The sequence below is a fragment of the Rutidosis leptorrhynchoides genome, chromosome 11, assembly GCF_046630445.1.
Source record: "Rutidosis leptorrhynchoides isolate AG116_Rl617_1_P2 chromosome 11, CSIRO_AGI_Rlap_v1, whole genome shotgun sequence".
NCBI classification, from domain to species: Eukaryota; Viridiplantae; Streptophyta; class Magnoliopsida; order Asterales; family Asteraceae; genus Rutidosis; species Rutidosis leptorrhynchoides.
Window position 1 is genome coordinate 408326338 of NC_092343.1, and position 20264 is coordinate 408346601.

Below are 20264 nucleotides of genomic sequence, written 5' to 3' on the forward strand. Positions count from 1 at the left end.
AATGATCCCCCTATAAAGCAAAGGAAAATAAAGCCGGTTCAAGGTGAAGAAATGCAACGACTTTTTGAATCTGTCAAAAATACTTGATTTGCTTGGCGGTTGATAGTCGGTATTGTCTCCTTGCTTTAAATGGTTTCAAATCTTTCCGGCGCATTTAGATTGGTTACCCTCTTTATTATTATTGTTTGTAGTTTGTGATGCGGTCGTTAGGTTTACGTTTGTAATCGTGTTTCTTTGTTTGCATCTAAGTTTTAATTGTGATCTCTCGTTTGTTTGACTAGTTAGTTGAGTTTGGTAGTTTGCCCTCAATTTGTATATTTCAGGGTGTTTCACTTTTTTTTTTTTAGTTTGCCCTCAAAGTTTATTACTGTATTATTATTATTTTTTTTTTCTTTTTTTGAAAAAGTAAAATAATTAAAGAGCCGATATCAAAACATCAAAAGACATGTTTATGGGTCAAATATGTAAATTGCTTCCAACGTTTGAAGATGTTGCAGTGTTTCAAGTTTCAATTGTAAAACAGTTATCCACAATAATTCCCCCTTTTCAGGTTTAACTGAAATGAAATGAAATGAAATGGGTCTCAACCTGTATTGCCTTGCCGCTGCTCCTAACATTCACTTCCCCTGTAATCTCTCTCTATCCTTATATCTATTTCTATCACAATTAGTCAATTACACGCAAAAGAGTTGGTACGGTGCACATATATGGTATAACCAATTTTTGATATTTGTAATAATTTTATTATTATTATTGTTGAAATTGGGTATATATCAGGTAAACTGAATGCTAATGTCAACAAATCCATTGAAAAAGTTAAAGATTTAGTTATAAGAACAAGTAAGGTTCCTTCATTCACAACTTCACCACATAAGTCTCTCCAAATAGGCAATTGGGTCAAGCTCATTTGTGGTGCTAGCTTTGAGGTACTTAATCCCTAATTTTTCAACTTATTTAGTTTATTTTTTTATAAATAATTATACTAACTTATTGTTGCATATTTTATGTCCAGGATGTGGTGGATATAAGGAACCTTTCACTTGTTTACACTCTTGCTGGAGGTAATATATCCATATCCATTTTCATATTTACATTCCTAATATTTAAATATCTTTAACGAATTACTTTGATTTTGTTGTCAAGTTTAACAATTTTCACATGGGTAAATCGATGCATGTCTTCTGAATTATTCAATTGACAACCTTTAGCTGTCTTTTGACTATAAACTGGCGGTTATTGAATTGTACAATACTTGAAAGCATGTTAAAGACGGCCCTATTAAAGCTGTCGATAGAAAAATCAATTTTTTTTTTGTTTTTTTACTAAAATCAAAGAATTTGTTTGTACATTAAAGCATGTGTTTGTAAATTTTATCGTAGTTGATTGTATTGATTGTGCCGCTGATGCGGCGGTGGTGAATGCGGTGAACGAAGGTATCGATGCAGCGAGAGGTATCTTACCTATTATAAGGCCTTGGGTTATGATAAGTGTTAATGATGATGAAGATCTTCATTTTCGCAAAGCCGGTAATATCTACTTCATTAAATTTATTATTGTCTAATTTACCCAAAATTATCTTGTCTTTTACCAAACAAACTTTCATCGTGTCAGAATACGATTTATTATATTATAAGTATTCACGAAAATGTACCGCTAGGTTCAGTATCTGATATACGTTTGTAATAGCTTTACAGAATTTGATCCAGATGAGTGTCCAGTCGATTGCTCAGGACCGTGCGAAAGAATATGTCCTGCTAATGCAATTACTCTACAGAGTGAACTTGTAATGTTCATCGTCATATTTTACCATCATAAGTTTCTGTAATTTTGAATTTGGTTAACGAAATTATGTTTTTTTGGATTTTGAATGTTGGATTTGATATGTAGCCAGGAGTAATAACTGAGAGATGCTATGGTTGTGGACGTTGTTTTCCAGTTTGTCCATATGATAAAATAAGTCTCTCCTTTTTTTTCTTTTCATTTTTCTTCCAAAAATTCATGATCTTTTCACATATTTTATCTGATTAATAATTCGGTTGATACAGAAGCAATCTCGTATGTAAGAGATGCTGCTGCAACATCTAAACTTCTTGCGAGAGATGATGTTGATGCTCTCGAGATACATACCAATGGAAGGTAACCTTTTTTTTTTCCTTCTATTTTTCTGTATAATTTCACTTGTTTACGCTTTAGATTATAAAACATTTTTTAATAATTTGTATTCTCATAAAGTTTATAAATGACTAAAAAACACATTTGCAGACAGACTGATTCATTCAAAGAGTTATGGAATGGTTTAGGAGAATCTGTCAAGCATCTAAGACTATTAGCAGTAAGTGTAGAACCTGCTATGATTGTTCGGTTGTACATAAACCTTAAAAAGTCAAATTGTGCGTCTTTTGTACGCGTAAATATAGGAGATCTTTGATAACACGACTAGTTATGTTTCTATGCAGGTTAGTTTACCTTATGTTGGGGATTCAACTATCTCCATGATGAACACAATGTACTCTATTATGGAATCCGATCTCGATTGCTTAAATTTATGGCAAGTGAGTACAATAGCGATAAACCTCTTTTATAAATAATAAGATGTTATATGTATAATGCATATTGAATATTATGTACATTTTCTGATGTATAGAGCAAAATATCGTTAATTATAGTTAGATGGTCGGCCAATGAGTGGAGACATCGGGAGAGGTGCCACTCGAGAATCCATTACTTTTGCCCTTCGTTTGGCTTCTGCTAACGACAAACCTCCCGGTTAGTTTTCCGTTCAATTTTCCGTTTTAGCCCTTTTGTTTGTGCAAGTAAACACATAATGACTCGTTTTTTTCGTCTTCATTGATAGCTACTTAGTTTTTTGTTAGCATATCTTAAGTTTAATGTATGCAGCACAAAATGTGTAGCATAAATTTAAAACCTACAAATGCTGTAATTGTATCTCAAATTAATTTTTTTTTCTCTGTAATTTGTCCTTGTTTGGACTAATTGTTAGTATGACATAGGTTTTCTGCAGCTTGCGGGTGGTACAAACGCTCATACAGTGGACGGGTTAAGAAAACATAACCTTTTCCAAACGACAACAATTCGTGGTGCAAATCTTACTCCTTACCTTGAACATTTTACTACTTTCATGTTAATCAAAAAATTAAGTACTTCTCAAAGCAATTTATATTGCACAATATAGTATACTCATCTGTAGCTTTTTGGCCTCAGCAGAAAACTCAGAAAGTTCAACGGCGTCATCTAATTCAAATGCTTTGATCGGGGGAATTGCTTATGGTGGTTATGCCCGCAAGGTCAGTACTTTATTTCATTGATCTTAAATATATGAAAGAACCCTAAGTTTTTTGATGTTCGATCTATATGTTGCTATTAGGTAACCACTGTTTTCTGAAAATGTTTTTTCCTTGATCTTTTTTTTTTTTTCTCGTAGATTGTTGGAAGAATCTTGAGTCGTATGGAATCGGAGGGTGGACTTGCTCACATCGAATTGTATCCCGACTATCTGTTAATGTCAGTTATTGAAGCAATGAGCTTAGTAGGAGGGGTCAAGTCTTATAAGTTATAATATGAGTTTAGACATTGTAAATAACTAAAATGTGTTACTTTCAACACAACCTTTAATAGTCAAATGTTACCACTTCGGGGGTCTTGGGTCTTGGCACATTTATATAATTACCTATTCGAATTTGAATGATATAAAGAAGTTACGTCATAATTCATACACGGCTCAAAGGTCAGGTCATTGAGTAAAATGTGCAAAATGCTCTTTGTGTTTGTTTTCTCCTAAATCTGCTGCTCAAATAAACTTGTTCGCAATATTTTTCGGCTGCTTGAGTGAACCAAATAGATGCTTTATACAGTATTTTTTTTGTTTATGTTTATTCAAAAGTCATTAAGTCAAAGCTTGACTGTGACACTAAAATTTAAAAAAATATTCAAGAAACACACACATTATCCATCTATTGTCATGGACAAAAGTAAATAGTAAATATATAGAAACCTAACACACACTGTCATTTGTAACTTGATCAGTTGATTGTTTTCCAACACTTTCTTCCATATTAAGGAAAACTCAAATGAATATAATATTAGAGGTCAAAGGTTAACTTGCAGCAAAAAAAAAGGACCATATCCAACTAAGAAACAAAAGCAGATATATTTTTTTTATTCCATTTTTGAGAATCAAATTTAAAAAATTATAATAAGTTAGTTTTAACAAACAGAGGCACACATCTTGTGCTTTAACGATACTTGAATCCACAACCAGTTGGTTAATAGACACGAGCCAAATACCATTTGGTTCAACTTGCTTTATATAAAGATACAAACTTCAACTATAACTATAACTGCTTCTAACCAACACATTCTAACTGATTTATATCTAACTTAAATTACTGTTACATTATTTAACAGGAAGCAAAGAATCATTAATGGGCATATATAGATTGGTGACATTTATTTAGTATATATGGGCTGAAGCACCCACCGAAGCATGCAGTACATACTACGTTGCAAAATAAAAATCGTTGAAGAAATAGTAGTGAAATCTACGATACAGAAGCCCAGCTCTCATCTTTTACGTTCAACCGCAAACTTCTTTTGCAAAATTTTAAGCTTATATAGTATTTCTTGGAATGTTGGCCGCAATTGCGACTCGCTGACCATGAAAAAAGAAGTCGTCTATCACTATTTCTACTTTATAAAAAAGTATTTAAATTTTAATACTACGTAGCATTTATTAAAGAGACCAACTAACCTGTACCAACAGCTTTCGATAAGCGAAGCCCAGAGTGGATCCACATCTTTCGGTATCTCTAGTCTTTGATTACTAAAACCAACGGCTTCTATTACCTGAAAATAACATGAATAAATTTTCAATTCACCACCTTTTATCCTTTCATTGTCCCCTATGTTCAAGAACCACATATTCTTAGTAATCATTGTTCTTGTTGTGACCCTTTGAGGTCAAATAAACAAATATCCAGCTTCAATCTTATAAGAAACATTTAATCAACTTGAAAATTGGTAATCACATTAATTCTCAGAGGAAGGTTAACAACATATAAGAGTTTTAAGTGATATATGAATACAAATTTTGTATACCAACTTCACTTATAGAAGGTGATTTGCTTGACCCCGAGAGTAAAATAGCGACGCATGACATTTGAGGTCAAACAAATACCTTGATCGTATAACTCAACAGAATGATTATCAAACAAGTTATTGTCATTCAAATTATAACCTTTGAATCATACAGATTTTGAACCATTCAGCACTTAATCATTACACTTTATCAATAATGATATAAAAAATGGAATTTTGAGTAAAAAACTGTAGATTTACATAGTATCCTTAAAAAACTACTAAGCTTGAGAATAACCTGTGCCGGGTTAAAATTATCCCAAGGGATCTTAAGTGTGGTAAGTTCCCACAATACTACGCCATAGCTGTATACATCCGACCTAAAGTTTGCCAACCATGAGGATAATATACGATTCACAAAATGTAGAAAGAAAAAATTATATTTTTTTTTTTTAAAACACAAGAGCTTACTTTTCATCTGCATGCTCGTTACGAAGAATTTCGGGTGCCATCCATTGAGGCTAAAAAAAGAAAGAAAAAAAAAACATTCACAAGAAATTAGTCAAGGGAACATTTTGTCTTTACAAGTCAAACCTTGCCCGTTCAACCTCATAGCTAAATTGTACGAAGTAATTCATGTTTTCTACAATTTTATTCACAAAATAGTAAACTTTTTTAGTCATCTAAAATTTTTGTAAGACCAACAGAAAACAGAGGAAAAGAGTGTAATACCGTTCCTTTGTCTGCCTTTACATTCGAATACGTGTGATCCTTGTTACGAGACAGACCAAAGTCACCAACCTAAAATTTGATATTTTTAGAGAAAAAATATTTGCAAGAAAAACACATGGGTATAAAGAAAATTCGAAGCGTACCTTTACAGTCCAATTCTTATCGACAAGAAGATTTGAAGACTTCAAATCAAGGTGAAGAATGGGTGGGTTAAAACGATGAAGATAATTCATGCCTTGTGCCTTTACCAAATCACAAATAAGGTGGTGTAAAAAATAACAACATGATAGAAAGAGATAATTAGCATGTGTTTTTGTTGGTACTTACAATATCCATGGCCATACGAATACGTCGTCTCCAATCTAATCGAATTGAATCTCGTTGAAGCATCCGATATAAGCTTCCACTATATAAAAGAAACTCAATTTAATCATGTTTAATCCAATTAAAAAAATGTGAGGAAACTGACTTAAAGACTAAAACTAAATCAATTAACGACTTGTTGGTGTAACACTATTTTTATGGGTTGAGGTTTAAAGAACTAACCGGGGAAGAAACTCCGTTACAATGCATAGATGTTGACGTGAAGTTACAGCGCCCATGAAGAGCAAAATATTTGGGTGTCGAAGCCTTTTAACGAACGAAACCTTTAAAAAGTAACGAAATATTACAGTATAATTCATCAAGAGTATAAAACAGAAGTAACCAAACACGGAACACAACTGAAAATGAAAAAAGTTACCTCCTTTTTAAAATGTATTATAACATCATCATAATACTCTTGTTGTAAAAGTAGCTTGACCGCAACATCCTGCATAAAGTTAACATTTTACTTCCATTAACAACAAATGTTACAACAGCTAAGCTCAAAGACTAATTTGGTGGTGCATTAATTAATTCAAAAAAATAAAACTAAACTATCAAAGCAATAATCTTGAAATTGAATTGATTAGCGAGGGATGTGAAACATACTGATCCATACCACAGCGCGTGGTACACGATAGCAGATGAGCCTGCCATGATATGCATGCAACGAAAAATATCAAAATCATTGATTAATTAGAGAAAACGAAATATATAGTTAACATGTAGTCACATTTGTAAATACCCTTTTGATGTATACCTTGCCCAATTGATTCTTTAATGATTAAGTCTTCCCACAAGATCTCATAACCCATAGTCTTTCTCTCCCCTTTGACTTCAATAATTTCGTGACTTTGGAGGTTTGTTACACCACTACCTGTGCTACTTGAGATGCTTGACTTTGACTTTGACTTTAATAACGACATCCCTGAAGCATCAGTTTTATAACTACCACCCGAGTTAGTATTTTCGCACGGTTGACAGTCTAGTTTTCCGTTTTCTTTCCATGGCCACACAATTCTCTCTTTACCGCAATCAATCGTCAGTTGTTGTCTGCTTATAAAATGCTTCTCGATGTCCTTAAAATAAAATACTCCAAATAGAGATGCAGTAATGTGTCCCCTCAACGTGCATGTTGTAGTTATAAGTGTCTCATTTGAATGATCAGGGGCGAAAACATCAACGTGCCCAGTCAAACTCTCACATGTCCTCCTTTTTGACTTCAAATTCAAAGCCTGTTTCAGCAGTGTTTTTAGCAGAATATCATCAATTAGGTAAACATCAGATTTTTACTCGGTCGGGCCTTTTTAGAGAGTACTCGAATGTTGACCAAGTTTAACTTTCACATTTATGACATTAACAGTAACATAAAGATTATCAAAAATGGCAGCAAATTTTCATTTTTTACTATTCATGGCAACCATTGGGTTATTTATCTTGCTATTATTGGTACACAAGAAAGCATATATAGTTTATTCTTTCAAAAAATTTAGTAAGTCAATATATGTGGTGAAAGTGTAAAAGTATGTGGCACCTAATATGTTTGTGTAGCTGACCATATTGACTTTTTTTTAGTATCATATGCAGTGCCTAAAACCAATTACCATAACAAAAGTTACTTTAGTTGAAAACATCTTAAAATTGAACATATAGTAAGGAGTGTTGCTAAAATAGAAACTAGACCAAAGTTGGGTACTAAATACATACCAAATTTGATAATTTTGATGCAATTGAAGTCTGTTGAGAATCAAAAGTGATCCTTGTGGGTCCACGATCTACCTCAATCGAATTATAGAGACGTGTATTACTGGATAAACACATAGCCCCGAGCAGTCTACCGTTTTCATCATAATATGGGGTACTTGTTGCAATTGCTACAAATTTCCCCCCACTTTTGTTCACTACAGGAAACCCCCCACACCAACTTTCTCCATTCAACGTTCGGTCCAGAACGTGGACCCCATATGCTGCATCTTTAGGCTCAGTTATAAGCTCCAATGGAGTTTTACCATACGCTTCATCAGGTGTATAACCAAACGTCTTTTCTGCAGCACGGTTCCTGCACAATTTCCAGTAACCCGGGCAATGGTCAACGTTGGTCAAAAGTTGACGAAGTCTGGCCTTGTTCTAGTGCAAGTATCTATCTAGTACCATAATAAATTAAGAATATAACTAAACGAATCACAGTAATTGGCTCACCAAAAGAAAATCTGATGTTTGAAATCATATACATGCATAGCCTGACCCATTGACTGTAATATATTGAAACATTGACTTTCTGTTAGCTTGTTTGCCAAAGGGTGCACCACTCCACCAGTGGCTAGTAGGTGAGAACGTGCGGTTTGGTGGTCCCGTTTTGGCCGGTGATTACCCGAGATCATGAGTTTGGATATTTTTTGTTTAATGTGAACATGGCGTTCTTGGAGCTCAATGATCCTGTTCAATAGCTCCTCGGCTGATGGTGGTTTGTTTTCGTTCTCCATTTTCACACATTTCTGCACAAAACACACATACACAAAGTGATTTATGAATCAAGAAAATGGTTCTTTAAACTTTACAAAACCAGCAGAAATGAAAAATTATATAAAGGCAGGAATTTGAGTGTGATCACACAAATTTCATCATATTTCTGTTTAGTTATGTCAGAAAGATATCATTTTTATTCACATACTTTATAGCATAAAGCACAAACTACATCTTCACATACAAATTCATATTCACATATTTTGTAGCATATTCTTCAATTGGGAAAAAACCCAAATAAAAAACTCGCAGAATTCTGGTTATTCAACAAAGAAAATCATAACTCTTAAATCCCTTTGCTGACTTATGATGAAACACCCAAAAGTCAAACTTTGGATTGAGAACACTCATATAAAAAATAAAAATACTTAAAATAACACAACATTTGACATAACATAAATGAAAACTGCTATTTTTAAATCAATCAGTTGGTTGATTTTCAGCCCTCTTAAGGAAACTGCAAATAAACCAACAATTTTAATGAAAAGGTCAAATCTTGACTGTAAATTACAGTTTCACACACAATTGCTTGAATTTTAAACACTTTTGATGAAATCCCAAAATCAATAAAGTAGAGAAAAAGTGGAAGTTATAATAGCTTACAGAGAGACACATGGTTCATCAATTGATATTAGGTATTTTTGTTGTTGCTGCTGCTTTAAACTTATAGATATTCATGATAAATATGTATGTATGTATGTATATATCATCAATGCGTCATCAACAACATATATGTTAGTGCATGGAGGTTTCTTGAAAGGTGTAGAAACAGACAAATCCCTAAACTTATGTCCCAAAAACCTGGACTTCTTTCATGTTGGAACTAAGATTTAGGTTCCCTCCCTTTTGGAGTATTATATAAACTGTAGAATTTTAAATTTTATTTTAACACCTATCTCTTAGTTGTTATCTAAAAAAGCTATTGATGACGAACGACAACTTTTTTAGCCATTAGAAATAGACAAAATTGCGCGGACTATCTGTGTCGTTTATCCATTTCAAATAGAGTCCCTAGATAACTTTTCTTACTATGGCAGCACTTGAAAAATCTTGTGTACCGACTCACTATCGTTTAAAAAAATCGCCAACTCCCCTCACATGTTATGTACAAGGTATTTTTATCATTTCGATTGTTTTTATTCCCTTAAAATAAAAAAATAAAAATAAAAATCTTCCCCAAATCAAATTCAATACAAAACTAGTGTTCTTTCCCAAAATGTCAATTGTTCAACTGGTCAATATCATTCACAAACTAAAACTGTTTCAACAAAATTACATCTTGATATGTAAATAACTAAACACATCTACAACATTACACACTTCAGATATACCAATTAATTAATCCAAGCTGCAATGCTCACAATCATCACCTAACTACAAGTAACATTTATTTTTGACTACTCAATTACTCATAAACAAGGAATTTAATACCTGGAACGAAGAAGGTGAAGGTGTGCTGAGAAAAGGAACTGTCCGGTAACGACGAGAAACTGATGATTAATTCGATTAACGACATCGATTGGGAGGGAGTAAGGGTGAGCTAGCCAAATATCTGAATCATAACCCGGATCATTAATGGTTTTTGTCAGTGTTTGTTTAAATTCAAACCCCATGTGGTTGCTAATCAGGCGGCATAAGTGGTGTGACGGAAGGGGTGGCGTAGGTGGTGGCAGCGTAGGTGGTGCCGGCGTAGTATGGTTGTGGAAGTATCGTAGAAGAACGAGCGTAAAAACTGGAAGAAATTGAGTAATTGATTTGGAAGGAAATCAAAATCACAAATCCCTTAGTTTTGACAGCAAAGAAATGGAAGAAAATGGATGGATATTTTACTCTTCATCTCTTCCTTTCAAATTGGAAGGATTTGAAATCACCCCCATTCATTCTACTTCATTTAATTTCATTTCCTTTATGAATCAGGGTCTGTTGCACAGTTTCGTTGTCAAAGAAAAGAAATCATTCTACTTCATTTAATTTCATTTCCTTTATGAATCAGGGTCTGTTGCACAGTTTCGTTGTCAAAGAAATGAAGTGAAGAGAAAAGAAGTGAAAGGAAGGAACCAATTGGAAAGTTTGAAGCGAGAATTTAGCTAATTCATCGAGTCACTTCGTTCCATTTCTTTTATGTTAAGGCTCTAGTTCAGTATTGGAAGGAAAAGAAAGGATTCAGAAAGAAATTAAAAAAGCTATGGTGTTCCTGAGTTTTTGTTGGGAAGAAAGGGAAGTGAATGGATTCATAATTTTGCTTAATTTCCCTCTCAATATTTTCTTCCAATTTGGAAAGATCCCATTTCACTCCCTTTCATTCTTCTTCATTTCACTTCTTTTCTCTTATATATAAACTCTGGAACAAAGCCTAAAACTCTATAACACTAATTTCATTTAACTTCTTTCTCATTCCTTTCCTTTCTTTTCAAAATTAAACTCTGAAACAAAGCCCTTAGGGTTGGGATGTTTCTTGGTGGCGATTCCGACTTTGGTAGAGTTTGTCTGCAGCTAGGGATGGCGATGGACGGGTATCCGTTGGATTAAAAAGGTTATCGGATATCCGTTTAATGTTAAGTTTTCTAAAAATATTCCTATTATAAAATGAAATAATCAAAATATTTTTAACAAATAATGTATATTATATGTAAAATATATGAATTTAATAATAGATAGATAATTGTATCTTCACAATCTATATTATCAATAACATTTTAATAGTTTATAGTGTACATATATAACGATATTTAAATATAAATGCACATATTTAAGCAAGTGGGTATATATTTATATGTATATATGTATTTTGGGTGGTAAATGGATGTATTTATGGATGATAAATTGTCATTCATAACCGATCCACAAAATTTTCACATCATCCATATCCATATCCAGTTATCATCCATTTAGATCATCCATATCCATCTAAATGGATCGGATCGGATGGATATCCGATGGATCGGTGCCATCCTTACTTGCAACTTATTTTCTCCGTCTTCGCAGTCGTTTCACTTCTTAGATTGCTTTGTAGGCAACGAGTTCCGCTTGGAACTCTACAACTCGCTAGGATGAGCTTCGTTTTGGGTGGGGTGGGGTAGATTTAGCAGAGGTAGGGTGGATCGCATTTTGTGTTGAAATCTGGCAGACCTCGGTAGTTCGGTCGCCGCCAGAGATTGTTGAGGGGAGGTGGTGGCTGCTCACGGCCTTGAGTGGCTGCTAACAGCTGTTATTGGCTCTCGGTGGTTGGGGGTGGTGGCAAAGAGTGGTCGACGACCACTTCTAGCTGCCATTGGTGGTTGTCTAGCGGCCGTTACTGGCTGATGGCGGCTGGTGATGTTATTGAAGGCCCTTGTGGTCGCTGGTGACTTAAAATGGTGTTGGTGGCGGTTGTCATTGGCGGCCACCAGTTGTTGCTGGAGGCTGTTGGAGGCTGCTGGCGAACTGCTTGAATCTGGGGTTTGTAAATATCCTTAAAAAATTGGGAGATGACTGTAATGGCGAATGATCATTGGGGCGGCAGGGGGTTGTGGCCACCCCATGTGTTTGAGCTATAATTATACTTGCATGTATCATATTAGTACTTTGAGTAACAAATGAATAATAGTAACCTTTTGACCCCTCTAAAATAAAAGAGCTTACATTGATATATTATTATATATAATTTTTAATATAAATCTCAATTTTACTTAAAATTCTACATTTAAGCATTCATTTTAAGAAAAGAAAAAAAATAACAATCATAAGTACAATCTTATTTAAAGTAATATGCTATGATTTAATTGAATTTTCATTATTGTTAATGATAGATTGCAAGTGTTCTTGTTATCATGTGTAAACTTTTATACATAGAATAGGCAATTTGTTATAAACTCGAAAGTTTTGATAGATCGATATATAATATATTCTAATTATTTTTATTATTTGTAGTAAGTTTGTAATACATTAATATATGTCTTGTGATAGTTTGTTGTTCGTTTTGTTATGTATTTCTTTAAAAGGACTTTGTGTAAGTTGGAATATATTTTTTGCCCTCTCAACTAAATGGCTCAAGCTCTGTCTCTAGATGACTGGTTCCTTTACGGTTTGATTTTGCATTTAGATCTGTTCGGCTGTTGTGAGATTGGTTCATTCATTCATTTTTTTCGTCGTTGAGTCTTTAGTGGGCTTAATGTTGTTGTCGACGTTATTGACTTGGTTGACTTCGGCAAATAGGTCTCGGGTTAGGTGTTCTTGGGTTACACGGTGTGACGACCCGGAAATTTCCAACCAAATTTAAACTTAATCTTTATATGATCTCGACATGATAAGCAAAGTCTGTAGTCTTGAGTCTCAAAAATTTTGGAATTATATTCATGTAATCAATTACCCTTTGACTGTGCTCGACGATTCACGAACACTTATGTGTATATAGATGTGAATATATAATATATAATTATTGAAAACGTTGACAAAGTATTAGATGTATAATACTTTACATGAACGTATTTGTTTTAATATATTTATCGACGGAATTGAAAGATAATATCAAATGATTTAATTATCAGATACATTGTGATATGATTACGGGTCTCTGTTGTGAGGTCCACTGTGATTTAAGAAATCTGTTATTTTTAACAACATTCGGAAAATGGTAAAGTGATCTACAAGTAGGCACAAAATGTCAAATAACGAAAGTTAGACAAACGATAGTGGAGAATTGAATTTCATAATTTTCAATTGATCTATTTTCAAACGTGCGAAAACGCTTTTCGATTCAATAGAATTTGATTATTAAAATGTTTTATTTAAATAACATAACTGGAATATATACAATATGTTGGAATATTTATTATTAAGATTAAATATATAAATGACTAACAACGTGTATTTAAAATGTGTTTATGAATATTGAAACTATATATATGATTTCAAACTAGTTAAGTAAACGATAGTAATATTCAATTATTGATTCGATTGATATTTAGATAAGTTAACTAAAACGTTTAAGATGAACAAGTAAAACACTAATTTGCTACATTATTTTCGAATTGCTACAGTACCCGAAAAGCTACAGTGTTTTCGAAAATCACTATTTGCTACAGTAAAAATCATTTTGCTACAGTAAAACACTATTTCAAAATGAAAATGTATGTATATTTTACGAATGTTATAAAATATAATATTAATTAGATATAAAACGTTTTGATTTAAAATAATATTACTATATATTAAGACGTTAATTTATAGACGCAAATGACCAAAACACTCGAACGTACAAGATACACTTCGGGTAATATAGTTATTGGTAATGTAAGTCTATATTTTGACAACGGTACACGTCGCGAAACGTAAAGTACAAGTTATTAAAGCACACGAAGTAACGTTCGAGAATCCGAAACCGAGACATAAACCGAGTATCAACGTACGAGTCAACGGACCTAAAATTACAAGTCAACTATGCACATGAATATAATATAATATATATATAATTAATATAAATTATATATATATATATATATATATATATAATAATAATAATAATAATAATAATAATAATAATAATAATAATAATAATAATAATATGTCGACAAACAAGAAAACAAAACACAAATGAGCTGGCAGGAGCAGCCATGCGATCGCATGGCAAATGGGCATAGAACCCATGCGATCGCATGAGGTCAAATTTCAGGACTGATCTATAAATTGAATTCGTTTTTGCTCGAATACACACACACATATCCTCACATCTCTCTGATCTCTTTATATATTATTATTATTATTATTATTATTATTATTATTATTATTATTATTATTATTATTATTATTATTATTATTATTATTATTATTATTATTATTATTATTAAGATTATTATTAGTATTATTATACATAAAATATTACGACGAGGTCATGAGCAAGTTATTTTCAAAATAAGCTTTTCGAGCGGGATAGAGCTAAGGAAATTATGGGTTATAGCTATGGAGGTTATGGGTATTGCTTGGGGGTTATGATCATTAGTCAAAGGTCAACCTAGCGTTTATCATTTCCGTTGCGTTTGCGTACTTTTCCTGCAATATTGAATCACAATATTGATACGTGAGTATTCATATCTTATCTTTTATATATTAATAGTGTATCCATGTCTAGTGCTCGAGTATATATGTTTATGCATACTTGTATGCTTTAATTTTATCGTTAGATAGTTTATGATGAATCACGAATTTGATACATATGTTATTCATATAAGATATATGATATGCATGTCGTTGGAAAGCTGTCGAAAAATTAATAACTTTTCATATAGAAATTGTATGTTTTCGAGAAACGGATTAAAAGTTATGGTCAACCGAATTATGATTAATATTAATTGAAATTGTGTTTGAAACTGTAAATTGATATTTAAACAACATGTTTATGAGGTTGATAAATTGAATTTCCAAATATTATTAGTCGAGTAAATGAATTCTTGTATAAGGCACGTCTCGTTGAACAATTGTCAAGTTGACTGTTTTATCATATTTTAAAGCCTTATAAAAACTATAGTCTGATTTTACAAGTACTGGGAAACTATATGAAATGTTAAAATATATTCAATTGTCATGATCATTCAAATATAATATAACTTCTGAAATAAATAATGTTTTGAGTTTGATAAACTATAAATTCGTCCAACTATCAAGACTTATACTATGTTAATATAATAAACATGTATAGATTTAAAGATCATATTGGGTCAGGTTGACTTTTTGAGATGACTTTGGTTAACTTTTGTATGACGGTCTCGAGCATTAGGATTGTGATACAATATGACCTGACCTAGCTTGTTAGACATGTATTGTGAAATGTCCCGTTCTTATTAATTAAAAACGTTCCATATTAATTGATTTCGTTGCGAGGTTTTGACCTCTATATGAGACGTTTTTCAAAGACTGCATTCATTTTTAAAACAAACCATAACCTTTATTTCATAAATAAAGGTTTAAAAAGCTTTACGTAGATTATCAAATAATGATAATCTAAAATATCCTGTTTACACACGACCATTACATAATGGTTTACAATACAAATATGTTACATCGAAATCAGTTTCTTGAATGCAGTTTTTACACAATATCATACAAACATGGACTCCAAATCTTGTCCTTATTTTAGTATGCAATAGCAGAAGCTCTTAGTATTCACCTGAGAATAAACATGCTTTAAACGTCAACAAAAATGTTGGTGAGTTATAGGTTTAACCTATATATATCAAATCGTAACAATAGACAACAAGATTTCATATTTCAATACACATCCCATACATAGAGATAAAAATCATTCATATGGTGAACATCTGGTAACCGACATTAACAAGATGCATATATAAGAATATCCCCATCATTCCGGGACACCCTTCGGATATGATATAAATTTCGAAGTACTAAAGCATCCGGTACTTTGGATGGGGTTTGTTAGGCCCAATAGATCTATCTTTAGGATTCGCGTCAATTAGGGTATCTGTTCCCTAATTCTTAGATTACCATACTTAATAAAAAGGGGCATATTCGATTTAGATAATTCAACCATAGAATGTAGTTTCACGTACTTGTGTCTATTTTGTAAATCATTTATAAAACCTGCATGTATTCTCATCCTAAAAATATTAGATTTTAAAAGTGGGACTATAACTCACTTTCACAGATTTTTACTTCGTCGGGAAGTAAGACTTGGCCACTGGTTGATTCACGAACCTATAACAATATATACATATATATCAAAGTATGTTCAAAATATATTTACAACACTTTTAATATATTTTGATGTTTTAAGTTTATTAAGTCAGCTGTCCTTGTTAGTAACCTACAACTAGTTGTCCACAGTTAGATGTGCAGAAATAAATCGATAAATATTATCTTGAATCAATCCACGACCCAGTGTATACGTATCTCAGTATTGATCACAACTCAAACTATATATATTTTGGAATCAACCTCAACCCTGTATAGCTAACTCCAACATTCACATATAGAGTGTCTATGGTTGTTCCGAAATATATATAGATGTGTCGACATGATAGGTCGAAACATTGTATACGTGTATATGGTATCTCAAGATTACATAATATACAATACAAGTTGATTAAGTTATGGTTGGAATAGATTTGTTACCAATTTTCACGTAGCTAAAATGAGAAAAATTATCCAATCTTGTTTTACCCATAACTTCTTCATTTTAAATCCGTTTTGAGTGAATCAAATTGCTATGGTTTCATATTGAACTCTATTTTATGAATCTAAACAGAAAAAGTATAGGTTTATAGTCGGAAAAATAAGTTACAAGTCGTTTTTGTAAAGATAGTCATTTCAGTCGAAAGAACGATGTCTAGATGACCATTTTAGAAAACATACTTCCACTTTGAGTTTAATCATAATTTTTGGATATAGTTTCATGTTCATAATAAAAATAATTTTCCCAGAATAACAACTTTTAAATCAAATTTTATCATAGTTTTTAATTAACTAACCCAAAACAGCCCGCAGTGTTACTACGACGGCGTAAATCCGATTTTACGGTGTTTTTCGTGTTTCCAGGTTTTAAATCATTAAGTTAGCATATCATATAGATATAGAACATGTGTTTAGTTGATTTTAAAATTCAAGTTAGAAGGATTTACTTTTATTTGCGAACAAGTTTAGAATTAACTAAACTATGTTCTAGTGATTACAAGTTTAAACCTTCGAATAAGATAGCTTTATATGTATGAATAGAATGATGTTATGAATATCATTACTACCTCAAGTTCCTTGGATAAACCTACTAAAAATGAGAAAAATAGATCTAGCTTCAAAGGATCTTTGGATGGCTTGAAAGTTCTTGAAGCAGAATCATGACACGAAAACAATTTCAAGTAAGATTTTCACTCGAAATAAGATTGTTATAGTTATAGAAATTGAATTAATGTTTGAATATGATTATTACATTGTATTAGAAAGATAACCTACTGTAAGTAACAAAGGTTTCTTGATCTTGGATGATTACTTGGAATGGATTTAGAAAACTTGGAAGTAAACTTGCAATCTTGGAAGTATTCTTGATTTTATGAAACTAGAACTTTTGGAATTTATGAAGAATACTTAGAACTTGAAGATAGAACTTGAGAGAGATCAATTAGATGAAGAAAATTGAAGAATGAAAGTGTTTGTAGGTGTTTTTGGTCGTTGGTGTATGGATTAGATATAAAGGATATGTAATTTTGTTTTCATGTAAATAAGTCATGAATGATTACTCATATTTTTGTAATTTTATGAGATATTTCATGCTAGTTGCCAAATGATGGTTCCCACATGTGTTAAGTGACTCACATGGACTGCTAAGAGCTGATCATTGGAGTGTATATACCAATAGTACATACATCTAAAAGCTGTGTATTGTACGAGTACGAATACGGGTGCATACGAGTAGAATTGTTGATGAAACTGAACGAGGATGTAATTGTAAGCATTTTTGTTAAGTAGAAGTATTTTGATAAGTGTCGTTAAGTCTTTTAAAAGTGTATGAATACATATTAAAACACTACATGTATATACATTTTAACTGAGTCATTAAGTCATCGTTAGTCGTTACATGTAAATGTTGTTTTGAAACCTCTAGGTTAACGATCTTGTTGAATGTTGTTAACCCATTGTTTATTATAACAAATGAGATGTTAAATTGTTATATTATCATGATATTATGATATATAATATATCTTAGTATGATGTATATACAGTTAAATGTCGTTACAACGATAATCGTTACATATATGTCTCGTTTCGAAATCATTAAGTTAGTAGTCTTATTTTTACATATGTATTTCATTGTTAATACACTTAATAATATATTTACTTATCATTTAACATAATTAACCAAGTGTATCAATATCTTAATATGATTCATATGTACCTAGTAAGACGTTGTTATAACGATAATCGTTATATATATCGTTTTCGAGTTTCTTAAATTAATAGTCTCATTTTTATGTATATAACTCATTGTTAAAATACCTAATGAGATACATACTTATAATAAAATCATGTTAACTATATATATAACCATATATATGTCATCGTATAGTTTTTACAAGTTTTAACGTTCGTGAATCACCGGTCAACTTGGGTGGTCAATTGTCTATATGAAACCTATTTCAATTAATCAAGTCTTAACAAGTTTGATTGCTTAACATGTTGGAAACACTTAATCATGTAAATAACAATTTCATTTAATATATATATATATATATATATATATATATATATATATATATATATAAACATGGAAAAGTTTGGGTCACTACAGTACCTACCCGTTAAATAAATTTCGTCCCGAAATTTTAAGCAGTTGGAGGTGTTGACGTATCTTCTGGAAATAAATGCGGGTATTTCTTCTTCATCTGATCTTCTCGTTCCCAGGTGAACTCGGGTCCTCTACGAGCATTCCATCGAACCTTAACAATTGGTATCTTGTTTTGCTTAAGTCTTTTAACCTCACGATCCATTATTTCGACGGGCTCTTCGATGAATTGAAGTTTTTCGTTGATTTGGATTTCATCTAATGGAATAGCGAGATCTTCTTTAGCAAAATATTTCTTCAAATTCGAGACGTGGAAAGTGTTATGTACAGTCGCGAGTTGTTGAGGTAACTAAAGTCGGTAAGCTACTGGTCCGACACGATCAATAATCTTGAATGGTCCAATATACCGTGGATTTAATTTCCCTCGTTTACCAAATCGAACAACGCCTTTCCAAGGTGCAACTTTAAGCATGACCATCTCTCCAATTTCAAATTCTATATCTTTTCTTTTAATGTCAGCGTAGCTCTTTTGTCGACTTTGGGCGGTTTTCAACCGTTGTTGAATTTGGATGATCTTCTCGGTAGTTTCTTGTATTATCTCCGGACCCGTAATCTGTCTATCCCCCACTTCACTCCAACAAATCGGAGACCTGCACTTTCTACCATAAAGTGCTTCAAACGGTGCCATCTCAATGCTTGAATGGTAGCTGTTGTTGTAGGAAAATTCTGCTAACGGTAGATGTCGATCCCAACTGTTTCCGAAATCAATAACACATGCTCGTAGCATGTCTTCAAGTGTTTGTATCGTCCTTTCGCTCTGCCCATCAGTTTGTGGATGATAAGCAGTACTCATGTCTAGACGAGTTCCCAATGCTTGCTGTAATGTCTGCCAGAATCTTGAAATAAATCTGCCATCCCTATCAGAGATAATAGAGATTGGTATTCCATGTCTGGAGACGACTTCCTTCAAATACAGTCGTGCTAACTTCTCCATCTTGTCATCTTCTCTTATTGGCAGGAAGTGTGCTGTCTTGGTGAGACGATCAACTATTACCCAAATAGTATCATAACCACTTGCAGTCCTTGGCAATTTAGTAATGAAATCCATGGTAATGTTTTCCCATTTCCATTCCGGGATTTCAGGTTGTTGTAGTAGACCTGATGGTTTCTGATGTTCAGCTTTGACCTTAGAACACGTCAAACATTCTCCTACATATTTAGCAATATCGGCTTTCATACCTGGCCACCAAAAATGTTTCTTGAGATCCTTGTACATCTTCCCCGT

General features: G+C 32.5%; 2 protein-coding genes across 4 annotated transcripts; one reads left to right on the top strand and one right to left on the bottom strand.

The window, feature by feature from the left end:
- Positions 1-497: 497 nt before the first annotated feature.
- LOC139877102 (uncharacterized) lies at positions 498-3660 on the top strand. 2 transcript variants are annotated; one of them, XM_071864515.1, is made up of 13 exons: positions 498-628; positions 778-926; positions 1013-1061; positions 1380-1526; positions 1695-1783; positions 1888-1957; positions 2046-2136; positions 2263-2332; positions 2457-2552; positions 2667-2766; positions 3012-3098; positions 3223-3305; positions 3443-3660. In XM_071864515.1, the coding sequence occupies exons 1-13, from the start codon at positions 577-579 to the stop codon at positions 3575-3577; spliced, it is 1218 nt and encodes a 405-aa protein (XP_071720616.1). In that variant the 5' UTR covers positions 498-576; the 3' UTR covers positions 3578-3660. The 2 variants fall into 2 exon arrangements, with proteins under 2 accessions (XP_071720616.1, XP_071720617.1); XM_071864516.1 differs by having other exon boundaries at positions 3226-3305.
- Positions 3661-4192: 532 nt separating this feature from the next.
- Positions 4193-10458, bottom strand: LOC139877545 (serine/threonine-protein kinase STY46-like). Of its 2 annotated transcripts, none has more exons than XM_071864983.1 (14): positions 10144-10458; positions 8389-8684; positions 7897-8248; positions 6950-7424; positions 6799-6839; positions 6569-6637; positions 6373-6473; positions 6154-6232; positions 5970-6068; positions 5827-5895; positions 5566-5615; positions 5393-5474; positions 4769-4863; positions 4193-4669 (listed from the first exon to the last, which is right to left on the bottom strand). In XM_071864983.1, exons 2-14 carry the CDS (start codon positions 8670-8672, stop codon positions 4582-4584), a joined length of 1884 nt encoding a protein of 627 aa, XP_071721084.1. In that variant the 5' UTR covers positions 8673-8684; positions 10144-10458; the 3' UTR covers positions 4193-4581. The 2 variants fall into 2 exon arrangements, with proteins under 2 accessions (XP_071721084.1, XP_071721083.1); XM_071864982.1 differs by lacking the exon at positions 10144-10458 and adding an exon at positions 9316-10099.
- Between the last annotated feature and the right edge of the window lie 9806 nt (positions 10459-20264).

Coding starts and splice junctions, on each gene's coding strand:
- LOC139877102 (XM_071864515.1), top strand. CDS start 577: ATGGGTCTCAACCTGTATTGCCTTGCCGCTGCTCCTAACATTCACTTC. Junction 1,784..1,887: donor TTACTCTACAGAGTGAACTT/GTAATGTTCATC, acceptor TTTGATATGTAG/CCAGGAGTAATAACTGAGAG. Junction 2,137..2,262: donor GAGATACATACCAATGGAAG/GTAACCTTTTTT, acceptor ACACATTTGCAG/ACAGACTGATTCATTCAAAG.
- LOC139877545 (XM_071864982.1), bottom strand. Junction 6,069..6,153: donor TTCGTATGGCCATGGATATT/GTAAGTACCAAC, acceptor GATTTGGTAAAG/GCACAAGGCATGAATTATCT. Junction 4,670..4,768: donor ATCGAAAGCTGTTGGTACAG/GTTAGTTGGTCT, acceptor TTTCATGGTCAG/CGAGTCGCAATTGCGGCCAA.